At 43.9% G+C, this 25207-nt stretch overlaps 1 protein-coding gene across 1 annotated transcript in view; it reads left to right on the top strand.

Moving 5' to 3' along the window:
* Positions 1-25207, top strand: part of DOCK2 (dedicator of cytokinesis 2) — a 2133690-nt gene that overhangs the window by 729300 nt on the left and 1379183 nt on the right. Inside the window, exon 25 of the mRNA XM_069199340.1 lies at positions 4296-4402. Coding sequence (XP_069055441.1) covers positions 4296-4402 — 107 coding nt within the window. The remainder of the gene's footprint in view (positions 1-4295; positions 4403-25207) is intronic.

Genomic DNA, 25207 nt, shown 5'->3' with positions numbered 1-25207 from the left:
AATAATGTCACATCTAAAGTATAGAAGGTATTCATGACACGTATTGCATCGAAGGGAACTTCAGATGGACTTACCACAGGAGTGCCTGCAAAGGAGGACTGGATATCTGCAATTTTCTTTAAATAATAATCTGCAGTGTCATTAAACTGAACTTGTTTGAGAGGGATAATTGGGTCAGTACCGGCCAGATCTGAGAGATTCTTGACTACCTTAAATACAGTTTTAGGGCAGTTTTTGCCACCGTAATTTTATCTGAATACATTTTGGATTTAGCAATCCTACATTCTTTCTAGTAATTATTTAGAGCCACTTCATATCTTAGTTTGTCCTCATGATTATAGTTTTTTTGCTGGTAATGGAAGCTAACACATCAAGTGAGGGTCTGGTCCAGGAGTCCGACGTGTCAGCATCAGACTCTGTGGAATCGCGCAATGTGGGGGAGTTGGCTGCTAGTATGGAGTTAAGGGCTGGAATATCAAGCTTTGATCAGCTCCTCCCAAAAGATGTCTTAGGAGTTTCTCTCATTGAACAGGGACTGCAAAATGATCAGTCCATGTTTAAGGGATCAGTTGGTCTGTCTATAAGCTACTAAGGTTGGTGAATATATGATCCAACATATGGCCAGCGGCATGAGTAGGAGAGTTTGTAATAAGATGACATTAGGACCAGCAAGGTCCTATATAACAGACGAAGACATGCTGCAATCTGCTTTATCGAAATAGATGTTGAGATCACTCAGTGTAGTAAAATTCTAAAGTAGAAGAATAGGCGAAGCAAGAACTTCTGAGACACTGGAACCCCAGTTGGCCGTACTGCACTGTGAGTGATATATCAAAGCACCCAACAGAGTGAAATTCTTAGTAAAAAACAATAAAAAAAGAAGAGCTTCACCCCCGGGGATTGTCAGGTTATCTATTTTGGATGTTAAACCTTTAAAAATAATAGCAATACCGCCTCCATTTTTATCAGGGAAAACCTGAGTTAGCCTCTGGCCCAGAAGCTTCGTTGAGCCAGGTTTCTGTTAAAAAGAGCGTGTCAGAGTCTTGATCCATAAAAAGGTTGAACATATCCCAATGATGTTTTAAAAGTGAACGACACTTTAAATTAAAAAACTTAAAACTACAGTAGTTCTGGGCAGGGCTAGACATACAATGCTCAGATTGGTTCACTAGAGAGGGTAGAGACTTTTAATGCACGGTTGTAGTCATAAACTCACGGTGTGGGAACTTTCTAACTGCTACAGTGTGCTCTAAATCAGAAAGTGGGGAACAAGCATCTCTAACAATAGGGTGAAGGGCAAGCAGTTGCAGAGCAGAACAGATGAGCTTACCTGAGGGAAAGGGGGCAGCATCCCTGGATCCGTTCAGACGTGGTCTGGCGCAGATGGGCTTGCCTTTGGCATCTCTTTGGCACATCCGCACAACAGCCACATTTAATAGCACCAGCCTGGAGCAGTCAACAGGCTGCAGACTACTAGAGCACTGACCCCTCTTTACTGATGTCCCAAGAATGACTGCTAAGAAATAAATGCTTTAAACATACACAATGCATTGACCGTCACATAGGATGACTCTTATACCGTCTCAAGAGCCTCAACCAATCCCCTGTTCTATTAAAAAAGGTATCTATTGGTTTACACATGATACTCTGAAAGGGTCCATCTGACCGATCCTCTTGTGTCTGATTCCATGTAGGAAATAATGGGTCTGATTCACAAAGGTAACTTGTACATATGTGTAATTTACACTTTTGAGTAAGCTTATTAATTTTTGACTGTTCACAAAATTGTAGTGTAAATGTACTCCAGAACTGTAACTTACATATCTCGAAGTGCTGTGGACTATTTCGTTTACTTTCTCGTTCATGGAAACAATCGTGTCTTTCTCTGGATCAATTATTGACCCCTCCATCTGCACAATTTATCTCCTGCCAAATGATAATCCTTCCTAAAAGGGAGAATTACAAGTTTAAAATGCTCTTTTATGTTTCCTCATCAGTTCAGCATGTTTTTTTCTGGAGAGATGCAACTACTTAGACACAGCTGCCAACACTTTATTTTGATTTATTACAACATATCCAGCACATTTCTTTTATTTTCCTTCCCCAAAACCTAATCCATTTCCTCTGATTTGACTCAAACGTCGTCTATTGTGGGATCCCCCTGTTCACCCATGCGAATATGAGGATCCTTTCTGTTTATCTTCACTACTTACTCCCTCATTTTTTAACCTCCTGCCTTCTCTACACAACCCCAGATTTGACTGAGTGACTCAAAAACGGTCGCAAATTTACAAGAATCGACATGACCTTCAGTTGGCAAAAAAGTAGCATATATTAGGACTTGATGTACGCAGCCATCTTTCTCTGTTTTTGTACTTGCATAGCTGGTCAGGAAAATTAAAACATCTAATGAATAATGGCTATCTAAGAAGGCTTCTTTGAAAATGTGTTGGAGAATTGAGCCTTTCTTACAGAAAGACAGAATACACCAGGGTCAAACAGGTTCTGAAGCTATTTTATTATTTAATCTAATCGTTTTTTCTACATCTGATTCTATACCGTATGCCAGTGCCCCTCTTTTTGAAGCTTCCTGCCATTTTCCCTCGATTAGTGAAACATATAATTAGAAATACCCGACGATAAAAGGGTTTGCTTGTTTATTTATGCGAAAGCAAAATTGGTGCCTGAAATGAATGAACATTGTACTAAAGAGATGCCATCTTTCCTTTAGTAAATGCTGCGTCTACAATCCTTTTTGTACCAGTTGGGATCAATAATGAATTAATGTCTCCCTGGACTATGGGGCATACATGCTTTTTTACTTATGTAAGAGCCTATCCTTGCTCGGTTTCCTTTCTGCTCCCTGTTGCATATGGAACTATGATAAACTTCAAAGAGCCAACAGGCTTTGTGTTCTGGCCTTTTCGAATCCCAGAGTAACAATGGAGCCAGAGAGACTTGAAAATGTTTTTGTATGATGCTAACAGTATCCCTGCTATCTACCAATTACTGGGAGAACACAGTATGATTGAGTAAGGCATTGGCACGATGTTATCCTGTAGAGTTTTATCTTGTCTATTCTTTTAAATCTATTTATACATTGTTTCAGTCATCCCTTGCAGCCTAATGGAGGCACAATTGTATTTCCCTTGAGAACTTCCAAAGTGGTGATGTTTGACTCCAATAAGGTCAATTCAGTCCAAATATAACTGTATCCGTTTAGACAAATCGTGAAGTTCTAACTTATCGACTTCACATTTGAATTGGCCTAATTCTGGCGCTGAACTCTCTACAAATGCCATGGCAATACCTTCTCAGCTTGCCATGTAGATATAGATCGCCTGCAGTTAATTTCTCTGTTATTGGTTTGGTTAATCTACTTTGAATGAAAAGGTTTAAAGCTGTTAACACCAGTTTCCATTTACCAGTTTCTATTAAAATGTGTAGTACATAGCGCCTAAGCTTTTTGATTTGATGAGCTTAATGCTTAGTGGGTTTTCTTTCAACTCTAATGCTTTTTGAGCTGTGGAACCCTTGTAACCCCCATCCACACACAGGCACTCCCCTCAGAGTAATTCTTGTACATAGCCTCTTCTTTCAATTGGAGTGCCAAGGGTAACTTACGGATATCTTTGGAATGCTGATGAGAAGCCTTCAGACCTGGATGCTGTGGAGTTCAGTCATAGCAAATATAAATGCCTTTAGCCACCCTTTCTATTCAAAATTAATTACTAGGCGGATTGTAAATCTTTCTCCCAGAGAATCTGTTTAAAGTTGATTGTTAATTCTCGTTTACGTTTAACATAATTGTATCCAAACTATATAAATCCTACGAAACATTAAAAGCCATTTTTTTCCATTTTCTCTTTAACATCCTCCTAATTTAGTGGGTTATATAGATTTTCCCTTCTCTTTGGTAATTTGCCATTGATTTTGCATTCTTTGTGTGTTAAATTTACTGTAGTTTGCTAAACTGTAAACGTGTGCGTTTTCTAAGTCTCAGGGAGGATTAAGCATTGAGACTTGCGACTAAATGATATATAAGGTGTTTCTTTACTTTGCCTCTGGAGATTCTGCTGCCCTTATTCAATATTATGAGAGGTTAGCCATAGCACATGAAACAGCATTGGTGACTCCACCCTCTGCCTGACAGGTAGAGATCCTTACAGAAAATGTGTACGTCTGTTGCATGTGTTCTTGGTGGTTAGAGATGAATCAACTAAGAGTGTTTCCCTGATATGTCAGCCTGTTTGAAGCATGTCTGTAAATGTTCTTGTCTTTTTTTCAATGCGCAGCCAACTTCTATATGAATTTTACACCTGCATTCCACCGGACAAACTGCAACAACAAAAAGTACAGTCCATGAATGAGATAGTCCGTAGCAAGCTTTTCACAAAACAAGGTAACTTTAAAATATGTCTGCCTTATTTGACTTAAGAGTTTGGTACTTGACAAAAGCTGTTGCCCTGGAAAAGACGTTATGAATAACTACTTGTAAAACATAAAAGTGCATGATCAACTTTTTAAACACAATGCACCCCGCCGAATGGGCTGGTCAGGCCCTACCCCAGGGGTGACTTATATGTATTAAAAGGAAGGCTTAGACCGTGGGTAAATGTGGCACCATTTTAGTAGGGACATACAAGTAAATTAATGTGTCAATTCAGTGAGCATAAGCATGCTTGCACTGTTTAGCAGTAGAAACGTGCACAGTCATAAAGCCAACAAAAAGAATTTCAGCAAAACAGGAGAAGGCAAAAGGTTTGGGGGAAGACTACCCTAAGGTTGTCAGGTCTAGCAGGATGTAAAAGTCAATGTTAATTAGCATGTATTATTACAATTAGCCAATCAGCCAAAAGCACAACAATTTTACCAGCAAACAGGTCTGCCTAGTGGGGGCTGAGAGGGCAGTGTTAGTGTCAGTTACCTTTCAAGCTGGTAGACTTAAATTCTTCCTCTCTTGTTGACACTGATCCTGGGGACGCCAGCAACCGGCAAGGAGGAAACATACCGCTCTGACTTACTTCCCTCTATACCCTAAATTCTCACATTTCTGCAAGATGCTAGATAATTTGTCTCTGGTCACTCTTGAGACTCTCTTGAGACTCTCAATCAGCTTCTGTAGGCTCCTATACTCCCAGATAAAGTTCCACAGTGGGAGTCAGGCTCAACTACCCATTTCAGTCAGATCTCTAGCAGCCTCTTATGCAGTCCAGTCTATCAGCTGTTCCTTTCATGAAGGATTAGCAACCTTTTCAGTTCCCAAGGCTGCTGGAGGCCAGGTTTCTCGAACCTTGAGAGTACTTCCAGGATCCCAGCACCAATGTCTAAAGCTCCAAATCTCTTCCCTGTGGCTGCCTTATTGAAATGAGGGAATACCCCATCAAACCCAACGAAGAATGGTTTAGACAGCAGCGCAACTGGGGCACAAACAAGGTATCTAGGAAGCCCTTCCTTCACCTGAACACTTTCTTACGCCAGGGCCCTCTTTGGTATAAACACGTGAAAAGGTCAGCCTTTAATCTTTATCTTTGGAGAGAGCATCCTTTCCTGTTGACTCCCCACTTGTACATTCTAATTAAAGTGACCTATAATTACTCATTCCATCATTCCTGGCAGCAGAATCAAGTTGACTGTCATCTCCCTAGAAGGCATTTTCACACCTACTCAGTATAATATTACTACAGAGGAAGTACAGAGAAGCCAGAAAAGCTAGTGATGTACTGCAACGTATCTTAGGCATAAATACGTTTCTTTTAATGAAATTATCTTTGCAGTATATTTAACAAAAATCCATACTTGCCAGTGAATTCGATTTTTGATAAATAAGCTAATGATGTGCCAGCCATTTTGTTAGCATTTTCCCAGCATGACCTAAAAACATTGGCCTTTATTCAAATAGAATGTATCTATTCAAACAGATTTAATTTATTAAAATAGACTTTTATTGTACTAAAAGGTATGTGAGCTTATGCTGCTTGTAGGAAGCTGGCATGTGGTCGGTACCTAAGGTACTTACACCTTGTACCAGATCCAGGTATCCCTATTAGTATAGTGTAGGCGGTGTCTAGAAGCCAGGCTCTCAAGAGGTAGCTGTGGATGAGCAGCCAAGGCCTATCTAGGAGATGTGCAAAGCTCATGCAATACTACTGCAGTCACACAGCACTTACACACTTGAAAGAAAACACTCAGGCCCCCCCATTGGCAGTCATCCTTGAAGACTGCCAAAGCTGTGGGCAGTAGGAGACCATCATATTGCAAGTACTTCTGGGTTTCTGCCACACTTTGTGTGGAAATCCAGCAGTAGTCGTTGATGGTAGGGTGCTGCTGGTGGTGAAAGTGTCTTTTCCCATTCCCTGAAGGACGACCTCCTCCCCGGACCAGGTAAGTTGATCGTCCAACAGAGTTGGGGGGTGTTGTGTGTGCGTGTGTGCATGAATGTGTGAATGGGTCATTGTATGCGTGCCTGAAGGTAGAAGTGAGTGCTTGTATATATGTAAGTGTGTATGCGAGTATGAGTGTTGTGGTGAATGCGTGTTTGTCTACGTGTGCGCATGCATCTATGAATGGGTGTGAGTATGTGTGTTTGCGTGAGTGTAATCTGAGTATGAATGGGTGTGTGTTTGCATGTATGAATGGGTGTGTGTATGCATGTTTGGATGGGTGTGTGCATGCTTGGTTGAATGCATGTATGATTGCTGAGGTGAATGCGAGTATGGATGCGTGTGTGTTAATGTGTGTATGTAAGTGTAAGTGAATGAGTGTATGTGTGGTGCGTGTGGGTGTCTGCATGTGTATGTATGCGGGAAGAGTGGTGGGGGAAGGGGTTGCTCTTCTTGGTGGAGGGGTGGGGTGAAGGGGGTCACTCTACTTGGTGGACTGGGATTGTGCTTGCGGGGGCAGTGGGAGTCATCTACTGGTGACAGAGAAGAAGTTCCCTGTCACGGTACCATTTCCGCCTGGGTTTTTGTGGCAGTGCTGCTGCCATGGAAACCCTGGTTTAAAGGTGGCTCCTAATACCGCCGGTGGTCTTCTGTGGACCCGACCGCCCTGGCGGTATGAGTGGAGATGTGGAAGGTTGGCAGAGGCCAACCCGCCACCCTCATAATGTGGTGGTCTTCACTGCCAGCCTGTTGGCAGTGAAACCACCACCTTTACCCTGGCGGTCAGAAGACTCCCAGGGTCATAATGAGGCCCTCAGTGTTACAAAAATAAAGGTACTTTATTTTAGTGAAACAATACCAGAAAGTACTACAGAGGCAACCCTCCAATAGGAGGTAAGTAACACACTAGATATGTACACTAGTACTCAGCAATATGCATAGAAAGTGTTAGTAAACAGTACAAATAGCAATAGACAATAGTGACCCTAGGGGGAGCCCAAACCATACACTAAAAAAATGGAATGCGAACACAGGACCCACACCTAGGTAAGTGGAATGTGTAGAGGGGAGCTGAGGGTACTAGGAAACTCCAAAGGTAAGTACCACAGTGCCCCCTAGTGACCAGGAGAAAAGGAGTAAATTACTGGATTTTCCCCAGACCACCCTGAAGGAAGAGAATGAAGAAAATGCAACACCCAGACAATAATGCAAAAACCCAGCAGTGGATTCCTGAAGAGGAAGACCTGTCGAAGAAGGGGACAAAGTCCAGAAGTTGCAGGAGAGTCCAGGAGGGGTAGGAGCTACTACCCACCCAACTGTGAATGCAGGAGTTGGTCGATGATGAGACGAAGACGGTCAGGAATGCAGCCCTGAAACAGGTGAAGAGTTCCTGGAGGATGCAGTCGACGTCCCACGGCGGAAGAAGGAATGCAGTTGGTGAGTGGCGAAGAAAAGCCACCAACAAGCCTTGGCAAAGGCAGAAGTCGCGGTGAAGCAAAAATGGAGCTACCAGGTACCAGCAATGTCCAGGAGGACTCAACCCATGGGGTGAGACCAAGGGGGACCTTCAAAGAGGCAGAGAGTCCATAGGAGAAGAGGCAGCCCTGACAGGAAACCCACTGGACGAGGAACCAGGAGTCACAGAGGAGCCCACACAGCACAACTGAAGAAGGGTCCCACGCTGCAGGAGAGGCACGCAGAGGGCTGTGAGTCACAAGAAAGAGTGCTGGGGGCTGGGGCTACATGGACCTGAAGATCCCTTGGAGGAGATGCAAACAAGCCTTGGCAGCTGCAAGAGACGTGGTGCATGGGGCTACTGTCCTGTGTGGGAAGGCAAGGGCTTACCTTCACCAAGAGAGGACCAAGAGACTACTCTGGACCACCACCTGTGATGCAGGATCCATGCAGCTCAGGATGAGAGGAGATACACACAGCCAGTCATTGTTGCATTTGGTGCCTGCGAATGCAGGGGAGTGACTCCTTCACTCCTTCACTTCAAGGGAGATTCCTTCTTTCTTCTTGTGCAGACTGAAGACTTGCACCCTCAGAGGATGCCCAGCTGGGGAAATGTTGCAGAAGCTGGAAGGAGCAGTGGGAACAATGTTGCAAGCAGATTCTTTGCTGTGGATGCAGATTGTTGTGTTCCTTGAGGGTTCAGTCGTGGTTCCAGTGGCTAGAAGTCAAAGTAAGGTTGTGGAGGAGTCCTGCTGGAATACTGCAAGCTGAATCTGAGGACCCACCAAAGAGAGAGACCCTAAATAGCCCTGAAAGGGGGATTCGTCACCTAGCCAGGTGACCACCTACCAGGAGGGGGGGTCTGACGTCACCTGCCTGATCTGGCCACTCAAATGCTCCCAGAGGTCCCTCCTAACCTTGGATTTAAGATGGTAGGACCCAGGGACCCTTTGGAGGAGCTCCTGGCACCACCTTGGGGTGGTGATGGACAGGGGAGTCGTCACTCCCCTTTTCATTGTCCAGTTTCACTCCAGAGCAGCGACTGGAGGTCCCTGAACCGGTGTAGACTGGTTTATGCATGGAGGGCACCAAATGTGCCCTTCTAAGCATACCAGTGGCTTGGAGAGGCTACCCCTCCCAAACCATGTAACACCTGTTTCCAAAGAGAGCGAGTGTTACCCCCCTCTCCCAAAGGATATCCTGTGTTCTGCCATCCTGGGATTAAGCTGTTCAAGCAGCAGGAGGGCACAAGCCTGTCTGAGGGGTGGCAGCAGATTGTGCTACCCGGAAAACCCTAGAAGGCTGGTAAGAGCAATGCTGGGGGTCCTCTAAGGAGCCACCAGAGTGCATGGAATCATACTTCCAATACTGGCAACACTATTGGGGTATGATTCTGACATGTTTGATGCCAAACATGCCTAGGTGCAGAGTTATCATTATGTAGCTGGGCATAGGTAGTGACCTATGTCCAGTACACACATAAAATGGCATCCCTGCACTCACGAAGTCTATGAAAATGGCAGTGCAGGGGTGCCCTCACACACAGGTACTTGCACCCTGCCCTCTGGGCTAGGGGGCCTGCCATAGATGTGACTTACAGTGACCTGGTGCTGTGACCTGTAGTGAAAAAGGGTTGCTGCACCCTTTCACGCAGGCTGCAATGACAGGCCTGCAGAACACTTTGCATGGGCTCCCCATGGGTGGCATGATACATGCTGCAGCACATGGGGATCCCCTGCTACCCTAATGCCCTGGGTACCATATACTTGGGACTTACATGGGGGCACCAGTGTGCCAAATGTGGGGTGAAAATGGTACAAGTCACCAAGTTAGAAGGGAAAGAGCATAAACACTGGGATCCAGGTTAGCAGGATCCCAGTGAACACAGTCAATCACACTGACAAAAGTCAGAAAACTGGGGGTAGCCATGCCAAGAAAGAGGCTACTTTCCTACACTGCTCAAGGAGCTTTTGTAACCTGTCACTGCTGGGACATAACAAACTAAATATTAGGTGTGTGCAACTTTTGCAGATTGCACATCTTACCCTGCAGGCCTCAAAGCATTACTTATGGGTAACAGCTAGGATGAAAACTGTATTAGTAGGGCTAGTTAAAAAAAAAAACTCAATAGACAACCCAAAAGGTGTATTTGTTACAATCTGACTTCCACCTCATTCTTAGTATGACTAAAATGCGGGTTGGAGACCCGTTCTGTAAAAAGGGATAAGGAGTCATAGTTACCAATAACAGATAAATGAAGGCTGGATGCAGATAACCCTTTCTTGGACCTGTTCTACTCCAAGTCTTTGAAGTTGACCAAACAACAGTAAATATAATGTGGTGTGAAATAGAGCTCTTGTCTGTGTGCATTGCAGAGTTCTAGTAGAGAAAAGTGATTAGGTATTTTACAAAATACGTGACAAAGTTTATGCTGATAACATGATAGATCACAGAAACTATGTTAGCAGTGTAGATAATCAAAGTCTATTTGTCTTGCTTTCTACATGTACTTCTATACTGTATAAATTAAGTTTGCTGAGATTTTACGAAACACAGCATTTGTATAGACACTGCAGAAAGAAGTGAATTTTTTTGTATTTCACATTCAAACACTAAGCAGCTGTGAACAACATTTAGCACACTTTGCAGTTCAATTACAGTGTTACAACTGACATTTTAATTTAAAAAATGTCTGTTTAACCAAGGACTAAGTTATCATAGCCTCATATACTGGTCCTGAGTATTTCTACCAGTGTGAGTGTTAGAAATGGGATATCTAGTTGACAGTTAGTTTATACCCTGTCCAAGTAGTCAGGGTAAAGAGGTCACACTCCTAAGATAGCCCCTGCTCACCCCCATTGGTAGCTTGGCGTGAGCAGTCAGGCTTATCTTAGAGGCAAAGTGTTAAGTATTTGTGCCCACTCACAGTAACACAGTGAAAACACTACAATGGGCACCACACACACTTAGAAAAATAGTCAATATCTATTTAAATAAAACAAGACCAAACCAACAAAAAAACAACATACACAAGCAAATATATGAATGTTTAAACATTAAATCCCAATAAAGCACTTAGAAAACACAATAGCTCCAAATGGTGCTATCACTGCATTGTGACTAAGTCATTCCCAACAGCCTGATGCCACTCGCTAGGGAGTGCGGCACTAGTGACAAAGTTGCATGGTCCCCAGGTACAGTACCTTAGAAACGAGGCAGCTTCAAAGATGTTTCACCGAGTTGGGGAGGTGATGCATCGCTGGAGCCGGTGCAGCATCGGTTCCCTACAGCTACCAGGAAGGTGAGACGTTGGTTCCTTACCGCTACACAGGGGAGGTGAGGCGTGGGTACCTCACGGAGGCAGCAGAGGTGAGGCAACGTCGGCAGCGAGGCTTCAGTTGCTCTTGATCCGGCGGGGTTGATGAGTCTAGCGGTCAAGAAGAGATGAGGTGAATTTGCAGTGTTGTGGCCCCACCATGGAGCCACAGGCGCCACAGCGGATTCAGTTGTCACAGCACTCTGGATTCACGGTGTTGCAGGACTTCAGAGGTGCTGTTGCCGTGTCGGGCCTGCTGTGTCAGTCGCAGATGCAACACTTCAGTGGGGACCACAGCCTTGGGTGCAGGCAGCTGTGCGGGGTCTGGCAGGGGCACCGGTTCTGTAGTTGTCCGGAGTCGATGTGCCTGTTTCTTCTTGTTTCATGCCAGATTTCACTCCCCAACGGCCTAGGAACTGGAGTGGGCACATCTTGGCAAGTCAGGGTCTTCAGCAAGAGAACCCAGGGTCTGACAGATGAAGTAAGTCCCTGAGATTTCCTAACAGGATGCAAGCTCAGGCCTAGCCCTTAGAGAAACTTCACAAGCAGGATACAAAGAAGAGTCCAGTCTTTGTCCTCCACAAAGCAGCAGCAGCAGCAACTGCAGGCCAACCCAGCAACGCACACACAGCAAAGGGGCAGTATTCCTCCTCACATCTCTTCAGCTCTTCTCCTTGGCAGAGTCTCCTCTTGATCCAAAAGTGTTCTGAACTTCTGGACTTTTGGGTCCAATTCTTATACTCATTTCTGCCTTTGAAGTAGGCAAACTTCAAAGAAAAGTCTTTGTAGTGTGCCAGACCCTGCCTTTCCTGCCTTGGCCCCAGACACATTTTAGGGAGTCGGAGACTGCATTGTGTAAGGACAGGCACAGCCCTATTCAGGTGCAAGTGTTGGCTCCTCCCACCACTCTAGCCAAGGAAGACCCATCAGGATATGCAGGGCACACCTCAGCTCCCTTTGTGTGACTATCTAGAGTGAATTTGCAACGAGCCCAACTGTCATCCTGACCCAGACATGTATTCCACAGCCTGGCAGAGACACAGAATTGTTAGCAAGAAAATGCCCACTTTCAAAAAGTGGCATTCTCAAACATGCAATTTAAAAAACACCTTCACTAAAAGATGTATTTTAAATTGTGAATTCAGAGACCCCAAACTCATTACTCTATCTGCTCCGAATGGGAACTTACACTTAAGAGATATTTCAAGGCAATCCCCATGTTAACATATGTGAGAGATAGACCTTGCAATAGTGAAAAACGAATTGGGCAGTATTTCACTATCAGGACATGTTAAAACACTGGTAATTGTCCTACCTTTTAAATACACCTCACCCTGCCCACGGGACTACCTTAGGGGTGCCTTACAAGTACTAAAAGGGAAGGCTTGGCCTGGCAAGTGGGTGCACTTGCAAGGTCGACACAGCAGTTTAAAATTGCACACACAGACACTGCAATGGCAGGTCTGAGACATGTTTACAGGGCCACTCATGTGGGTGGCACAATCAGTGCTGCAGGCCCACTAGCAGCATTTGATTTACAGGCCATGGGCACACATGGTGCACTGTACTAGGGACTTACTTGTAAATCAAATATGTCAATCATGGCTAAGCAATCATAATCACAATTCACACACAAACCACTTGCATTTTAGCACTGATCAATAGTGGTAAGGTGCCCAGAGTACTAAAACCAGCAAAAAGGAAATCCAGCATACAGTCAAAATTACAGGAGGCAGAGGCAAAAAAGACAAGGAAAACCACACCATGGATGCCAGGTCTAACAGTAAAACACCATGAGCATCTGCTATAAGAACTTCTCCTGTCTGACGTGGATTGCTCCTATGGGAGTCCATCCCATATATGCAGCTCCAAGGTGTTTGAATGATAGATAGGCAGATGTGGTTTGGAGTAATATTTCTACACCTAAACCAGAAATAAAAGAAAACAAAATGACTAACCCGCTGGAACCCTTTCTTCAAGACTCCTTTACCTTCTCTAGCTGAGTAAACAGTGAGATTCTAGATTATATTGACTCCCACAAAGTTAGTTAAACAATTCTTCTTGAAGCCTCCTCATCTCTGTGGATAGAAGGGAGCATGCAGACAAGGGCTATCAGACTCATGGGATGTGGAGTATGTTTCAATGAGTTGTTAATGTCTAGATAAGCTGCCTGGTGACTGAACACTTTAACCACTTCTGTGCCGGGGACGTAATGGTCACGTCCACAGCACAGTGCTCCTGTGCAGAAGACGTAACCATTACGCCCTCGCACATGAAGCCCTTCCCCTTCCACCCCGGTCCCCCCAACCTCCCCAGTGATGTCTGATGAAGTCAGCGTGCAATCACGCGCTGACCTCATCAGAGGCCACCTCCCAGTGCGATCGGAAAAGAAATGCAAAGCATTTCTCTTCCGATCATGTTATGGGGGCCTGAGAGGCTTCAAAGGGAAGGAAATTATTTTCCTTCCCTTTGAAGTCTATCAGAGCATTTTAGAAGCCAGATTGTGAAGCGATCTGGCTGCTGAAATGCCCACTAGACACCAGGGATTTATTTGTAAACAAAAATTGGCATAAGGGGAGCGACCCCTTGGTCAAGGGTCGCTCCCCAGGGGGGCAATTTTTTTCAAGGCCTTTTTTGCCCCCTTGGGGGCAGATCGGCTTCTATTACGCTGATCTGCCCCTGGGGGGAGGGGGGCAGGGAGTGCAGAAACCTCTAGACGCCATGAATCTTTTTTTTTTTTAGAGGTTTTTTTTAGGCAAGGGTCGCTCCACTGGGGGGCAAATTGTATTTAGACTATTTCTGCCCCCCATGGGGGCGGATCGGCCGATTTTTGTTATGCCAATCTGCCCCCAAGGGGGGCAGAAACCACTAGACACCAGGGATCTTAATTTTTTTGCGTCAATTTCATGCAAGGGGAGTGACCCCTTCGGTAAGGATTGTTCCCCTGGGGGGAGGGGCAATTTTATTTTAGGCCATTTCTGCCCCCCTTGGGGCCAGATCGGCCTATTTTTATACCACTAGGCACCGGGGAATTTTTTTTTGCGCCAATTTCACGCAAGGGGAGGGACCTCTTAGGCAAGGGACACACTCCTGGGGGGGATTTATTTTAGGCCATTTCTGCTCCCCTTCTGGTGGGGCAGAAACCACTTAGGCCCCAGGGATTGGTGTGTGTGTATGTGTGTGTTTTGTTTGAGGGGGGAAGCCTTGGGTAAGTTTTACTCCCCATGGGGGCACATTACTATTGGCCATAGCTGCCCCCCTTGGGGCAAATTGGCCTATTTTTGGAAGGCCCATCTGCCCCCAAGGGGGGCAGAAACCCACCAGAGACCAGGGAAGAATTGTTTTCCAAAATAAGAGGATGGGGGTATGGCCATACACCCACCCCAAATAAATGGAGCCAAAGTTGTTCTGCCCACCAGTGGGCAGATGGGGCAATTACACCGATCCACACCCCCGGAGGCAGAAAGTCTACTAGATGCTCGGGAGTTAAAACAAAAAAGTAAAAAGTGGGGTGGAGGCTACCAACCAGTATGGGCCTGGTTATGCCACCACCCCAACTGAAGGGGTAACAGTATTTCAGCTCTCCCCTGTACACTAAAACATCATATCCCATGGCAAGCAAGAGGTCTTTGATTATTTGGGGTTTTGGTTTTACATTTGGACCATGAGAGTTTGGCTAACTCTCAAAATCGTCCTACTTGGAATGGTAAGGGCTGCACTTTATGGACTTTGGTACGCTGCCATGTAGAAAAATCCACAAGACCTATACACATCTGAAAACTAAACATCTGGGTGATTCCTGGGTGGTCTTCTTCACATGCACCCCGCACCATTTTCTTACCCACATCCCTGCAAACCTCCAACTTTGCTGGAAATCACACATTTTTCCCACATTTTTGTGATGGAACCTTCCGGAATCTGCAGGAATCCACAAACTTCCTACCACCCAGCATTGTCTCATCTATACCGATTGTCAAACTGAACCTTGTGGACCCACTTTGGTTCTCCCTCAATTTTGACATGCTTTTGGCTCTTCCCTGTCACAAGCACTTGGCCTACCTACACAAGTGAGGTATCATTTTTACCAAGAGACTGAGAGGAACATTGGGTGGTAGGAAATGTGTCCCGGTGTGGTGGTCCCACAGAGAAATGTGGGATTTTTTTTAATTTTTTAGCTAAATTTGAGGTTTGCTGAGGATTCTGGGTAAGAGAACATTGGGGGATCCATGCAAGTCACACCTCCATGGACTTCCTCAGGTGTCTAGTTTCCACAGCTAGGCACTATGCAAAAAACTGCTCTGTTTTCTTTGGGAAAATGTGATGTGTCCACGTAGTGTTTTGGGGCATTTCCTGTTGCGGGCGCTAGGCCTACCCACACAAGTGAGGTACCATTTTTATCAAGAGACTTGGGGGAACGCTGAGTGGAAGGAAACTTGTGGCTCTTCTCAGATTCCAGAACTTTCTGTTCCCGAAATGAGAGGAAAAAGTGTTTTTCTGGCGAAATGTTGAGGTTTGCAAAGAATTCTGGGTAATAGAACCTGGTCAGAGCCCCACAAGTCACCCCATCTTGGATTTCCCTAGGTGTCTAGATTTAAAAAATGCGCAGGTTTCCATAGGTGCCGGCTGAGTTAGAGGCCAAAATCCACAGCTAGGCGCTTTGCAAAAAACAGGTCTGTTTTCTTTGTGAAAATGTGATGTGTCCATGTTGTGTTTTGGGGCATTTCCTGTTGCGGGTGCTAGGCCTACCACGCTCGGTAGAAGGAAATTTGTGGCTCCTCTCAGATTCCAGAACTTTCTGTCACCGAAATGAGAGGAAAAAGTGTTTTTGGCCAAATTTTGAGGATTGCAAAGGATTCCTGGTAACATAACCTAGTCAGAGCCCCACAAGTCACACCATCTTGGATTCCCCTAGGTATTTTGTTTTTAAAAATGCACAGGTTTGGTAGGTTTCCCTAGGGGCCGGCTGAGCTAAAGGCCAAAACCTACAGCTAGGCACTTTGCAAAAAACATGTCATATTTCAATGTAAAAATGTGATGTGTCCACGTCGTGTTTCCTGTCGTGAGCATTAGGCCTACCCACGCATGTAAGGTACCATTTTTATTGGGAGACTTGGGGAACACAGAATTGCCCCTTGACTTTCTCTACATTTTTTCCTCCCAAATGTAAGACAGTGTGTAAAAAAGGCGTCTATTTGAGAAATGCCCTGTAATTCACATGCTAGTATGGGCACCCGGGAATTCAGAGCTGTGCAAATAACCACTGCTTCTTAACACCTTTCCTTGTGCCCATTTTGGAAACACAAAAGTTTTCTTGATACCTATTTCTCACTTTTTATATTTCACCAAAGTAATTGCTGTATGCCAGGTATACAATGAAAACCTGTTGCAAGGTGCATCTCCTTTATTGGCTCTGGGTACCTAGAATTCTTGATGAACCTACAAGCCCTATATATACCCACAACCAGAAGAGTCCAGCAGACGTAACTGTATATTGCTGAAAACAATCTCACATTGTAGAAAAAAGTTACAGAGTAAAACGTGAAGAAAAATGGCTGTATTTTTCACCTCAATTTCAATATTCTTTTATTTCAGCTGTTATTTTCTGTAGGAAAAACTTGTAGGATCTACACAAATGACCCCTTGCTGAATTCAGAATGTAGTCTACTTTTCAGAAATGTTTAGCTTTCTGGGATCCAGCATTGGTTTCACAAAATTGTGTTAAAAATTGGGGTTTCTAGTTCACGTCTGCCTGTTCCTGAAAGCTGGCAAGATGGTGATTTTAGCTTCACAAACCCTTTGCTGATGCCATTTTCAGGGGGAAAACCACAAGCCTTCTTCTTGCAGCCCATTGTTCCCATTTTTTGTTTTAAAACTACATTTTCGCTGTATTTTGGCTAATTTCTTTGTCTCCTTCAGGGTAACCCACAAAGTCTGGGTAACTTTAGAATCCCTAGGATATTAGAAAAAAAGGACTCAAATTTGGCATTGGTAGCTTATGTGAAGAAAAAGTTACGAGGGCCTAGGCGCGAACTGCCCCAAATAGCCAAAAAAAGGCACAGGGGGGGGAAAGGCCTGGCAGCGAAGGTGTTAATAGTATCTTAACATATGTATGTTTACAATATAGTGGTAGGTTTAAAACAAAGAAATTACTAAGGACACACTTCACAATAAAATGTATGAAGAGTATAGTGATAAAACCAGGTTTCCTTGCTATACACTTTATACAGAGCTCACAATGTTCCAATGTTCTCAATACCCCGAATTGACTTTGAATGAACAAGGGGAATGAACAATGCAGTGCATTAAGGAACAGACAACATAGTGAAAGGTTGTTCACAAAAGGAAAATGTGTGTGAGCAATGGGTGAAACACACAGGATACTATAAAAAATGGAGAGCACAATCTTCCTGCAAAAATATTTACTTAAAAGAGCATTTTTTTTAGTGTGATCAAGGTTCACAAAAGAAATGTGGGAGCATAAGCATGGTTTGCCACACAGGAGTTACAACAAATACCAATTATGAACCTATGGGATCTCTCCGTATCTGGCTATGTCTGTCCATCTGGGTGCTCGACGTTTTCAGCCAAGTTCAAGGAGGTTCTGCATCCTCAGTTCTCATTACATTGGCCAATCTCTCCCACTCTTGTAAGGTCAGCAGCAGGAAAGATCTGCAGAGCATTAAGGCTTTGCAATTTACACTAGGGAGTAGACACAGCATTCTGCTCTATTCTCTGTATCACTGATAGCAACAGGGACCCACTGATCAAAATACAAGGACAATTAGGAAACATAGGACAGCTTCAGCTTATATTAAAAAAGCTAGTCAGTTGGCCATATCCCCACTACTAAACACTCTCAAGAGCATCCGTACAGTTCAACCAGTTTCAGGCACAGTTTTCCTACTCAGATAGGAGTCCGGACAAGATATTTCCCCAGATTGTGCTCTTGGGGCCCCTGTGTCTGTGAAGAGGGCTAGATATATCCTCCAAGGTGCTACTATGGTGGGAACCAATTTGGGTTACCTCCAGACACTCAAATAAAGAAGAATAGTGAAGATGTACTGAAGGTATCGCTGTCCACTGTCCACTCAAAAGGGGCCAGTGGAGTCTACCACATGAGATTTCAAATCGAGGAGACTGATTTAATATGATCTCTGTCTCAGACCACAACAAAAAGGGGGACCCTGAGGAGCATCAGTTTACAGTTTGTGGTGGTACTTTAGGAAAGGAGTTCCCCAAACTGCTGAAAAAGTGAAATGGATACTGGACGTTTTGGGGACAAAAACAAGGAGGGTGCTTTTGCACAGCAGCGTAGTCTGTTGTGGACTTTCATCCCTACAAAAGCCATGACATCCTTCTATTCCATCGATGATCATTTGACTGAAAAATGTAGCTTGTGACAATTGTTTTTGGTAATAGGTCGTCAGTATTGGTGGGGTGCCTGTTGGGCGCTGTCTGCAGAAAGTGCACTTTGCACCTGGTGTATTAATACTTGTTTCCAAACCGGTTTGTGTAAATAGCACACCGACTAATGCGTTTTGTAACTATGTACAAGACCACAATTGCCCATTGAAATTCATTTAACACCGCAATTATGGAGTCTTTAACTTTTCCATGGTTTGCGACCACATGTGAGACCATAAACCATTTATACATTTCATTATGAATCATTATTAAGAGGGGATCGATTTCGCACCACTCTCCAAAATGCAACTTATAACAGGCTGCAAATGGCATTTGCAATTTGGTAAGGCTTCTGAAGTTCAAAATGTATACATACATTGCATCTTTACATTTTAAAGTTGCTAAGTCTACGATTATGTGAACCAGGCATTAGATCATGTATACTGCAAAAAACGGTGATCAGTTTTATTCATCACTATTTCTGGCAATGGTGGATGTCAGTTTCACGATGTTCTGAAATCTTCATGTTTTTAGCCCCTTTACTTCCAGAGACTTGCCTCCGTGGTCATCCTGACAAATTGCACTGAAAAAAAGGAATGCATTGTTTAACCACTATTATGCCACTTAACTTGTTTCAGACATGACAGCATAGAATATTTCTTTTCACACCCCTTCACAAACAATAAGCATGGTTGTATTAAATATGTTCTGTATTTGAAATCATATCTCATGTAATCCAGTTGCAAATGCTCAGTATAAACGTAGACCAGATTTATTGCACCTGCTATAATCTGATATCTCAATACTGGGGCATGTGTACAAAGTTGTTTAAACAGGGCATGAGGAAACCTGTGGAACAGATATGTGCTAATAGAATAAAGTAATTTTAAGATTAAAGTCTATTGATATGCATGTGGTCTGATTGAAACTATATTTCACTAGTGCAATTATCATCCATAAGGCACTCACGGGTAAAATAAAGCTATGTAATATCAAGGCTAAGCACAACAACAAGAAAGATGGACTTTTATTTAGCACTCATGTGAGGTTGCTAGCCTTTAGAGCAACTTTGTCTAGAGCGCCCATGGAACCCTTCTTCATCTGTCTAAAGACACCATAAATCAAAAACCTTTTCCCTTCAGAGCTCCATTCCTTTTAACACTTTTCGAGATGGAGGAAGTTTTGTTTATTTACGTTGTTTACAAAACAAGTTATTGCACACACCCCTCACGAGACCTATTGGGGCACTCATTCACAATGACCATTTATTTCTTTGACAGATGTTCGCACTGCAAATTGCTCCCTCAAACACCAAATGATCCTTAGCTTCACATTTTCTGTGCTACACAAAAATAGCATTCTTTTTAGTTCAGTTACAAATAAGGTGAGAGGCTTTGTGTCCAGAATACCCCTTATACTTGATTAAGACTGAATTTAGGCCAGAACCTTAGTGATGATAAATCATTATCTTCGGACTGGAAAATCGTGTGCAACATTTTTTATGAAAGGGGTGGGCGCGTTATCTCCAGTGGCTGATAGATCACGTCACTAGGTCCTTCTAAATAAAACTTAAAAGCAAATGATCTTTTTATTTATCTTGCAATCCAAAGACTATGCTTTTCCTGAGCACGCTGTGCCAATGTGCTGGTTCTCTGTAAAATGTACTGTTCATGTGTTTTAGCTGCAGTCACAGGGAGCTGTTGTTGTCTGCAGTTTATGTAATACCTAACAAAAAATAACCAGGGTTGGCTCCTCCATGAGGGCGGAGGAGCGTCTCCCCGCCAGCAGTGACACCTGCATAACCTTTACCAAACAACAATAATAAACTGTGTTTATTATTGTTGTTTGGTAAAAGGGCGGGGTCGCAGGGGTGACGAGCAGTGAGGGGGAGTACACACTCCCCCTCAGAATGCATGTGTGTTTGGCCGGCTGTCTCTGGCCGCCCAAACACACATGCGCTGTAGGCTCTCTCCAGCCCAGAAACACAGTTGCCGGGCTGGAGAGAGCCTGCTTGGGAGCGCCCAATCCTGATGCTGGTCTGAGCAGTGTCAGGATTGGCCACAGGGCAGGCTGGGAGCCTGTGCCTGCAGAGAGGAGAAGCAGGAGTGGAGGGGCGCGTGGCGTTGAGGTAAGTGTTATTTTTTATTTTTATTTTTTATTTTACTTAAATTCCCCCGCTCCCTCCCACACGCGCTGCCCCGCCCCTTCTACTTGCCGCAATCCTCTCCTGAAAATAACCACTTATAAAGTCAGTAGATCTTGCACAAGAAAATGGGCAACAACACTAAAACTTTATGACAGTTAAGAAATATATTATTTATAGATTCCAAACTAATTTTGGAAAAATTTGAAAGTTTTAATTTTATAAAACGCCCTTGGCAGCACATCTAAACAGAGTAAGTTTGAAGCCCCCCATTGCAGGAGGCAAGAAGTTGGAGAAGTTAACACGTAAACATGGTGAGTATCACCACAGCCAGGTCAAAGCCAAGTGGACTGGAAACAGCTGGACCTGATGACTGGGCACCGGGAGGAAATAGGCATTCTGAGGAGCGCATATGGGGGTTTGCTCTTCTCTTTCCCCAGCTGTCAGTGATCGCCACTTGTACCCAACTGCTGCTATTAGACATGAGAGGAATTACAATACAGCGGCGTGCCCCTTCGATTTGACTTTACAAAGCAAATTGAGTAGAATTACAACATAAGGCGCGGAGACCTCTGCAGGTGGCAGGGAGGCGAGTGGGTCAATGGGCCGCCTCCACCTGTCCTCCCACTGGTTTTGGACAGCTTGAAAACTCCAAATGGTGGAACAGCAATTACTCTATTTAGACATTCCTGCTTATCCTTGCATGAAAAAAAACAATGATTGACCCGAGGGATTGCCAGTAGCTGAGATTAATTCAAGCATTCCATCTATCATCTTGTAGTTTTTGCTTTTGTTGCCCTAAGTATGACGTTAATTCCCAGATGTGGGTCCTGGGTTCACTGTGTCACTGGATTGAAGCTAGTCTGGCTGATAAGGAGTGATACCCTAAAACCGATCCTAGAACGCTTGTTTCTGGGCCAGGGAGGACCTGGCCTGGCAGTTCGGACTGGACTGTTCCCATGGGGAGCAGGGTCAAGACTTATTTGTATATGGCTTGGTCCAAGCTTGGGTGGCATGGTGGGCCAAAAAACAATGGATTGGGATGTGACCAGAGTGATTGCCAGTGGCTGAGATTAATTCAAGCATTCCATCCATCATCACGGTGAAATAATACATCTTAAAGCAGTAAACTTACAGTCGCACCCCCCAGATCCACAGTGATACAATCATGTTATTGAAACCACAGACAATGAAGGAGGGGGCAATGCGCCTATTACCATTAAAAAACTGGCTAAGAACTCTAGTACCTAAACGCAACAACTCCTCAAGGTACATAGATGCCAACATAGACCCCGGCTGGCTTTAGGGCCATGTGACTGGTGCAGCTGAGAAAAGAATAGTTAGATGGATTTACAGAGCTTTGATATTTATGATCAAAACACACTCAAATGATCTACAAAGAAATCAGGTAACAGGCCTAGTAAAGAACTTGAGGGCACAAACTGACCACGTATACTGAGATATATAAACAAGAGTGGGGACACTGACCTCAGGGGGGTTGCTGTGTTCAGCAATACTTTAGATTTAAAAACACCTGCTGCAGAGTTCCTTGTGTGGCTAGCTTTCAGGCAGCAAGAAAATGTCAAGATAAATCTTCTGATTCATTTTCATGCTAAAGAGAGAAATCTGAGCTTTGTCTCTTGGTAGTCATGGCTTGCCATAAAGTAGCGCACAGGGTTAATATACCACTGCAAAGAACAAATCTGTATATTATGTAGATAGCTGAGTGGATTAGTAAATTCAGTCTTTACCAACACTTTAAAACAAATGAAATGTATGTGAAAGAGGGGTTATGGAGAAATGAGGGGCACTTTTGCCAGTTGGTGGTGAGGAAATCCACGGAGGGATTCATGGAGCAGGCACCGAAAAAGATTGTTGCACCAGGTGCCACGAGTGGTAAAGCCAGCCATGCACAGACCCTCAGAATAGCCCAGCCTTCCATAACTCACTCAACATGAGGAGACAGAAACCAAACAGAGAAGATGGACAAAGTAGAAAGCTTCTTCCACCAAAGTAGACAGCCTGCCATAGTGCCAAGAAAACCACGTCCAAGCATGCTATTCAGGGTCAGTAAAAGGACAAACTGCATATGATTTTAGAGGCATTCTCATACAGCAAAGGGACACTCCAAACTAAAATTGATAAGGCAATTGTAAACATTAGATATTTAATAGCTGAATGTAGAAAACGTGTGCCATGAGCACTAAGAAAATTTTATGCGTTAGACAGGGTGCATGATATCTTAACGTGGAGCCTATCTGCAGAAGCACCACCTAGACAGGTAGTAGCATGACTACATCATTACAAGGACAGAGACATTGCCCTCCAAAAAGCACAGAAACATGACCCGTTGATTTATTCTTGTATATCCAGACTACACTTCAGCCACACAAAAGATAACAGAATCCTTCATCAAGTTCCAAAAGCGTGTCATAACCCATATTGTTTTTCTCATCAAAAAGGAAAGTAATTAAAGACAGAAAATCATTATTGTTCCTGGTGCCTGCAAAAGTAAGAGTTTGGCTAGATGAAATGGGTCATGATCCCACAGGGTGAAATAGTGTTGATTCTACAGCCCATGAAGGGAACAATGAAAACAGCACCTCCCTGGGCTTCCTCCACCTGCCAGGCATCATGGGACAGTAAAAATAACAGGCAGTAATCACTTCAACATGATCCTATGTTTGACACCTATTGAACGCACATGAACATGGAACACTCACATAGTGAGAGAGAGGACCTACTGATGTTCACACTGAGAAAGGCAGATGACTTATGAGAAAACCAACTGTATCACACTTGACCAATGGCTTGGCATCTTAGAGGTTGTCATGAATGGAATCCTACATATATAGACTGGATGATGAAGAATCTTTCTTGATGGTAACTAAGTAACTAAGAAAAACATTTTTAAAATAAGATGGCCCGGGAGCAGTGCATGACATGCACAAAGCAGCCTCCTTGCATTCTCACAACCTTGTGGTACAACTGCGGTTAACTTCTATTACATGTTTGTTGTTAATTGGGCAGGTAGTTTTCATATCACTATCCCAGGGATTGGAAGTTGGATTGATTGGTAATCTGGTACAACTAAAAATAGAGCATGAGGAACAGGCCTTCAGGGTGTAAGTGCAGATTCTGACTAGAAACAAGGATTTTGGAAGGGGGGCAAGAAGGGTGCTTGAAGGGGAGGTTGCAAGAGCCACAGCTGATGCAGAACACAGGCTTTGCACTCACTACAATTAAGTGACACAACTCAAAAACTATTTACTGACAATTTGGAATTAGAGAGATAGGTACTAGCACTAAGCACCATAAAATAAACTCCTTCATTAAACAGTGAGACACTCAAACTGCACTTCTTTAAGAAACCCACTTTGCGAAGCATGAAAAAATTAATCTGCAATGAAGATGGAGGGTCACATCATAGCTACAGCTTGTTCTTCCTACACCAGGGGAGTATTAATATAGGTTAAAAATATATGAAGGTGGTATAAACTCAGAAGGTTGTTTTGCACTGGAAAGGGGCACCTGAATTAAATATTAGGCAGTGTATATGCACCAAACACAGACCAACCCATATTTCTGGTGAAATTATCCTCTAAGCTAGCACTGTGGCCACTTACACCTCTGATCATGGGGTTGGAGTTTGATACTATTCTTAGCATTACTCTGTGCTGATCACATCCTCCAATCCCTGATATCTAGGCAGGGAGAGCAACTCAAGCACTCACAAACAGGGTGTCATTATGGAACCTAGTTCAGTCCTAGTCTCAACTACATTTGGGCGCAAAATAGCTTTCCTTTTACTTCCTTCATGTTTGATTGAACAGAATCCTATCTACACCAGACATTCAATGCCAAAATATAGTAACAGAGTGTTAGACCTGACAGCCATAGGGTGTTTTTCCCCAAACTTTTTGCCTGTATCCCTCAATTTTTCTGATCAGGGTGCTGTGAAAGTAAAAGGCAGGACATGTACTTGTAAGTTGTACATATCCTGGTAGTGAAAAACACCCAAAGTGATTTTTCACTACTGTGAAGCCTGCTCCTCACATAGGCCAGCAGTAGAAACTCCCTTACATGCTTTTAAGGGGTACTTTCTGATCTGAGAGGAGTGGCATTGCCATGTTTGGTAAGGTTGGAATGGTAGTGCGAAATCTAGTTTACCGGTGAAGTTGGATTTAACAATACTATTTTAGAAATGCAACTTTTAGAAAGTAGGCATTTCCCTGCACCTACTGTTCTCTGTGCCTTACAGCCGGTCTCCCATCCACGTCTGTCCTGTGCTGGTAGACAGCTCCCCTTGTGCATTCCATCCAGACAGACATAGAAACAGGACACTCCGCTGCGCTTATCTGCATACTGAAGTGTCTTCCTGGGAAGAAAGGGTGGAGCGGTTCTCACTTATACTTCAAAGGCTAGTGGCCTGACTTCACACAAAGGAGTGATAACCCCCTTCAGATCTCCTGGCAGACAGGACTGGGTTGAAAGGGGAACTGGTGC

This window comes from Pleurodeles waltl, chromosome 7 (genome assembly GCF_031143425.1).
Source record: "Pleurodeles waltl isolate 20211129_DDA chromosome 7, aPleWal1.hap1.20221129, whole genome shotgun sequence".
Taxonomy (NCBI): domain Eukaryota; kingdom Metazoa; phylum Chordata; class Amphibia; order Caudata; family Salamandridae; genus Pleurodeles; species Pleurodeles waltl.
The sequence above is the reverse complement of the archived record's forward strand: the minus strand, read 5'-3'. Positions and strand labels throughout refer to the sequence as shown.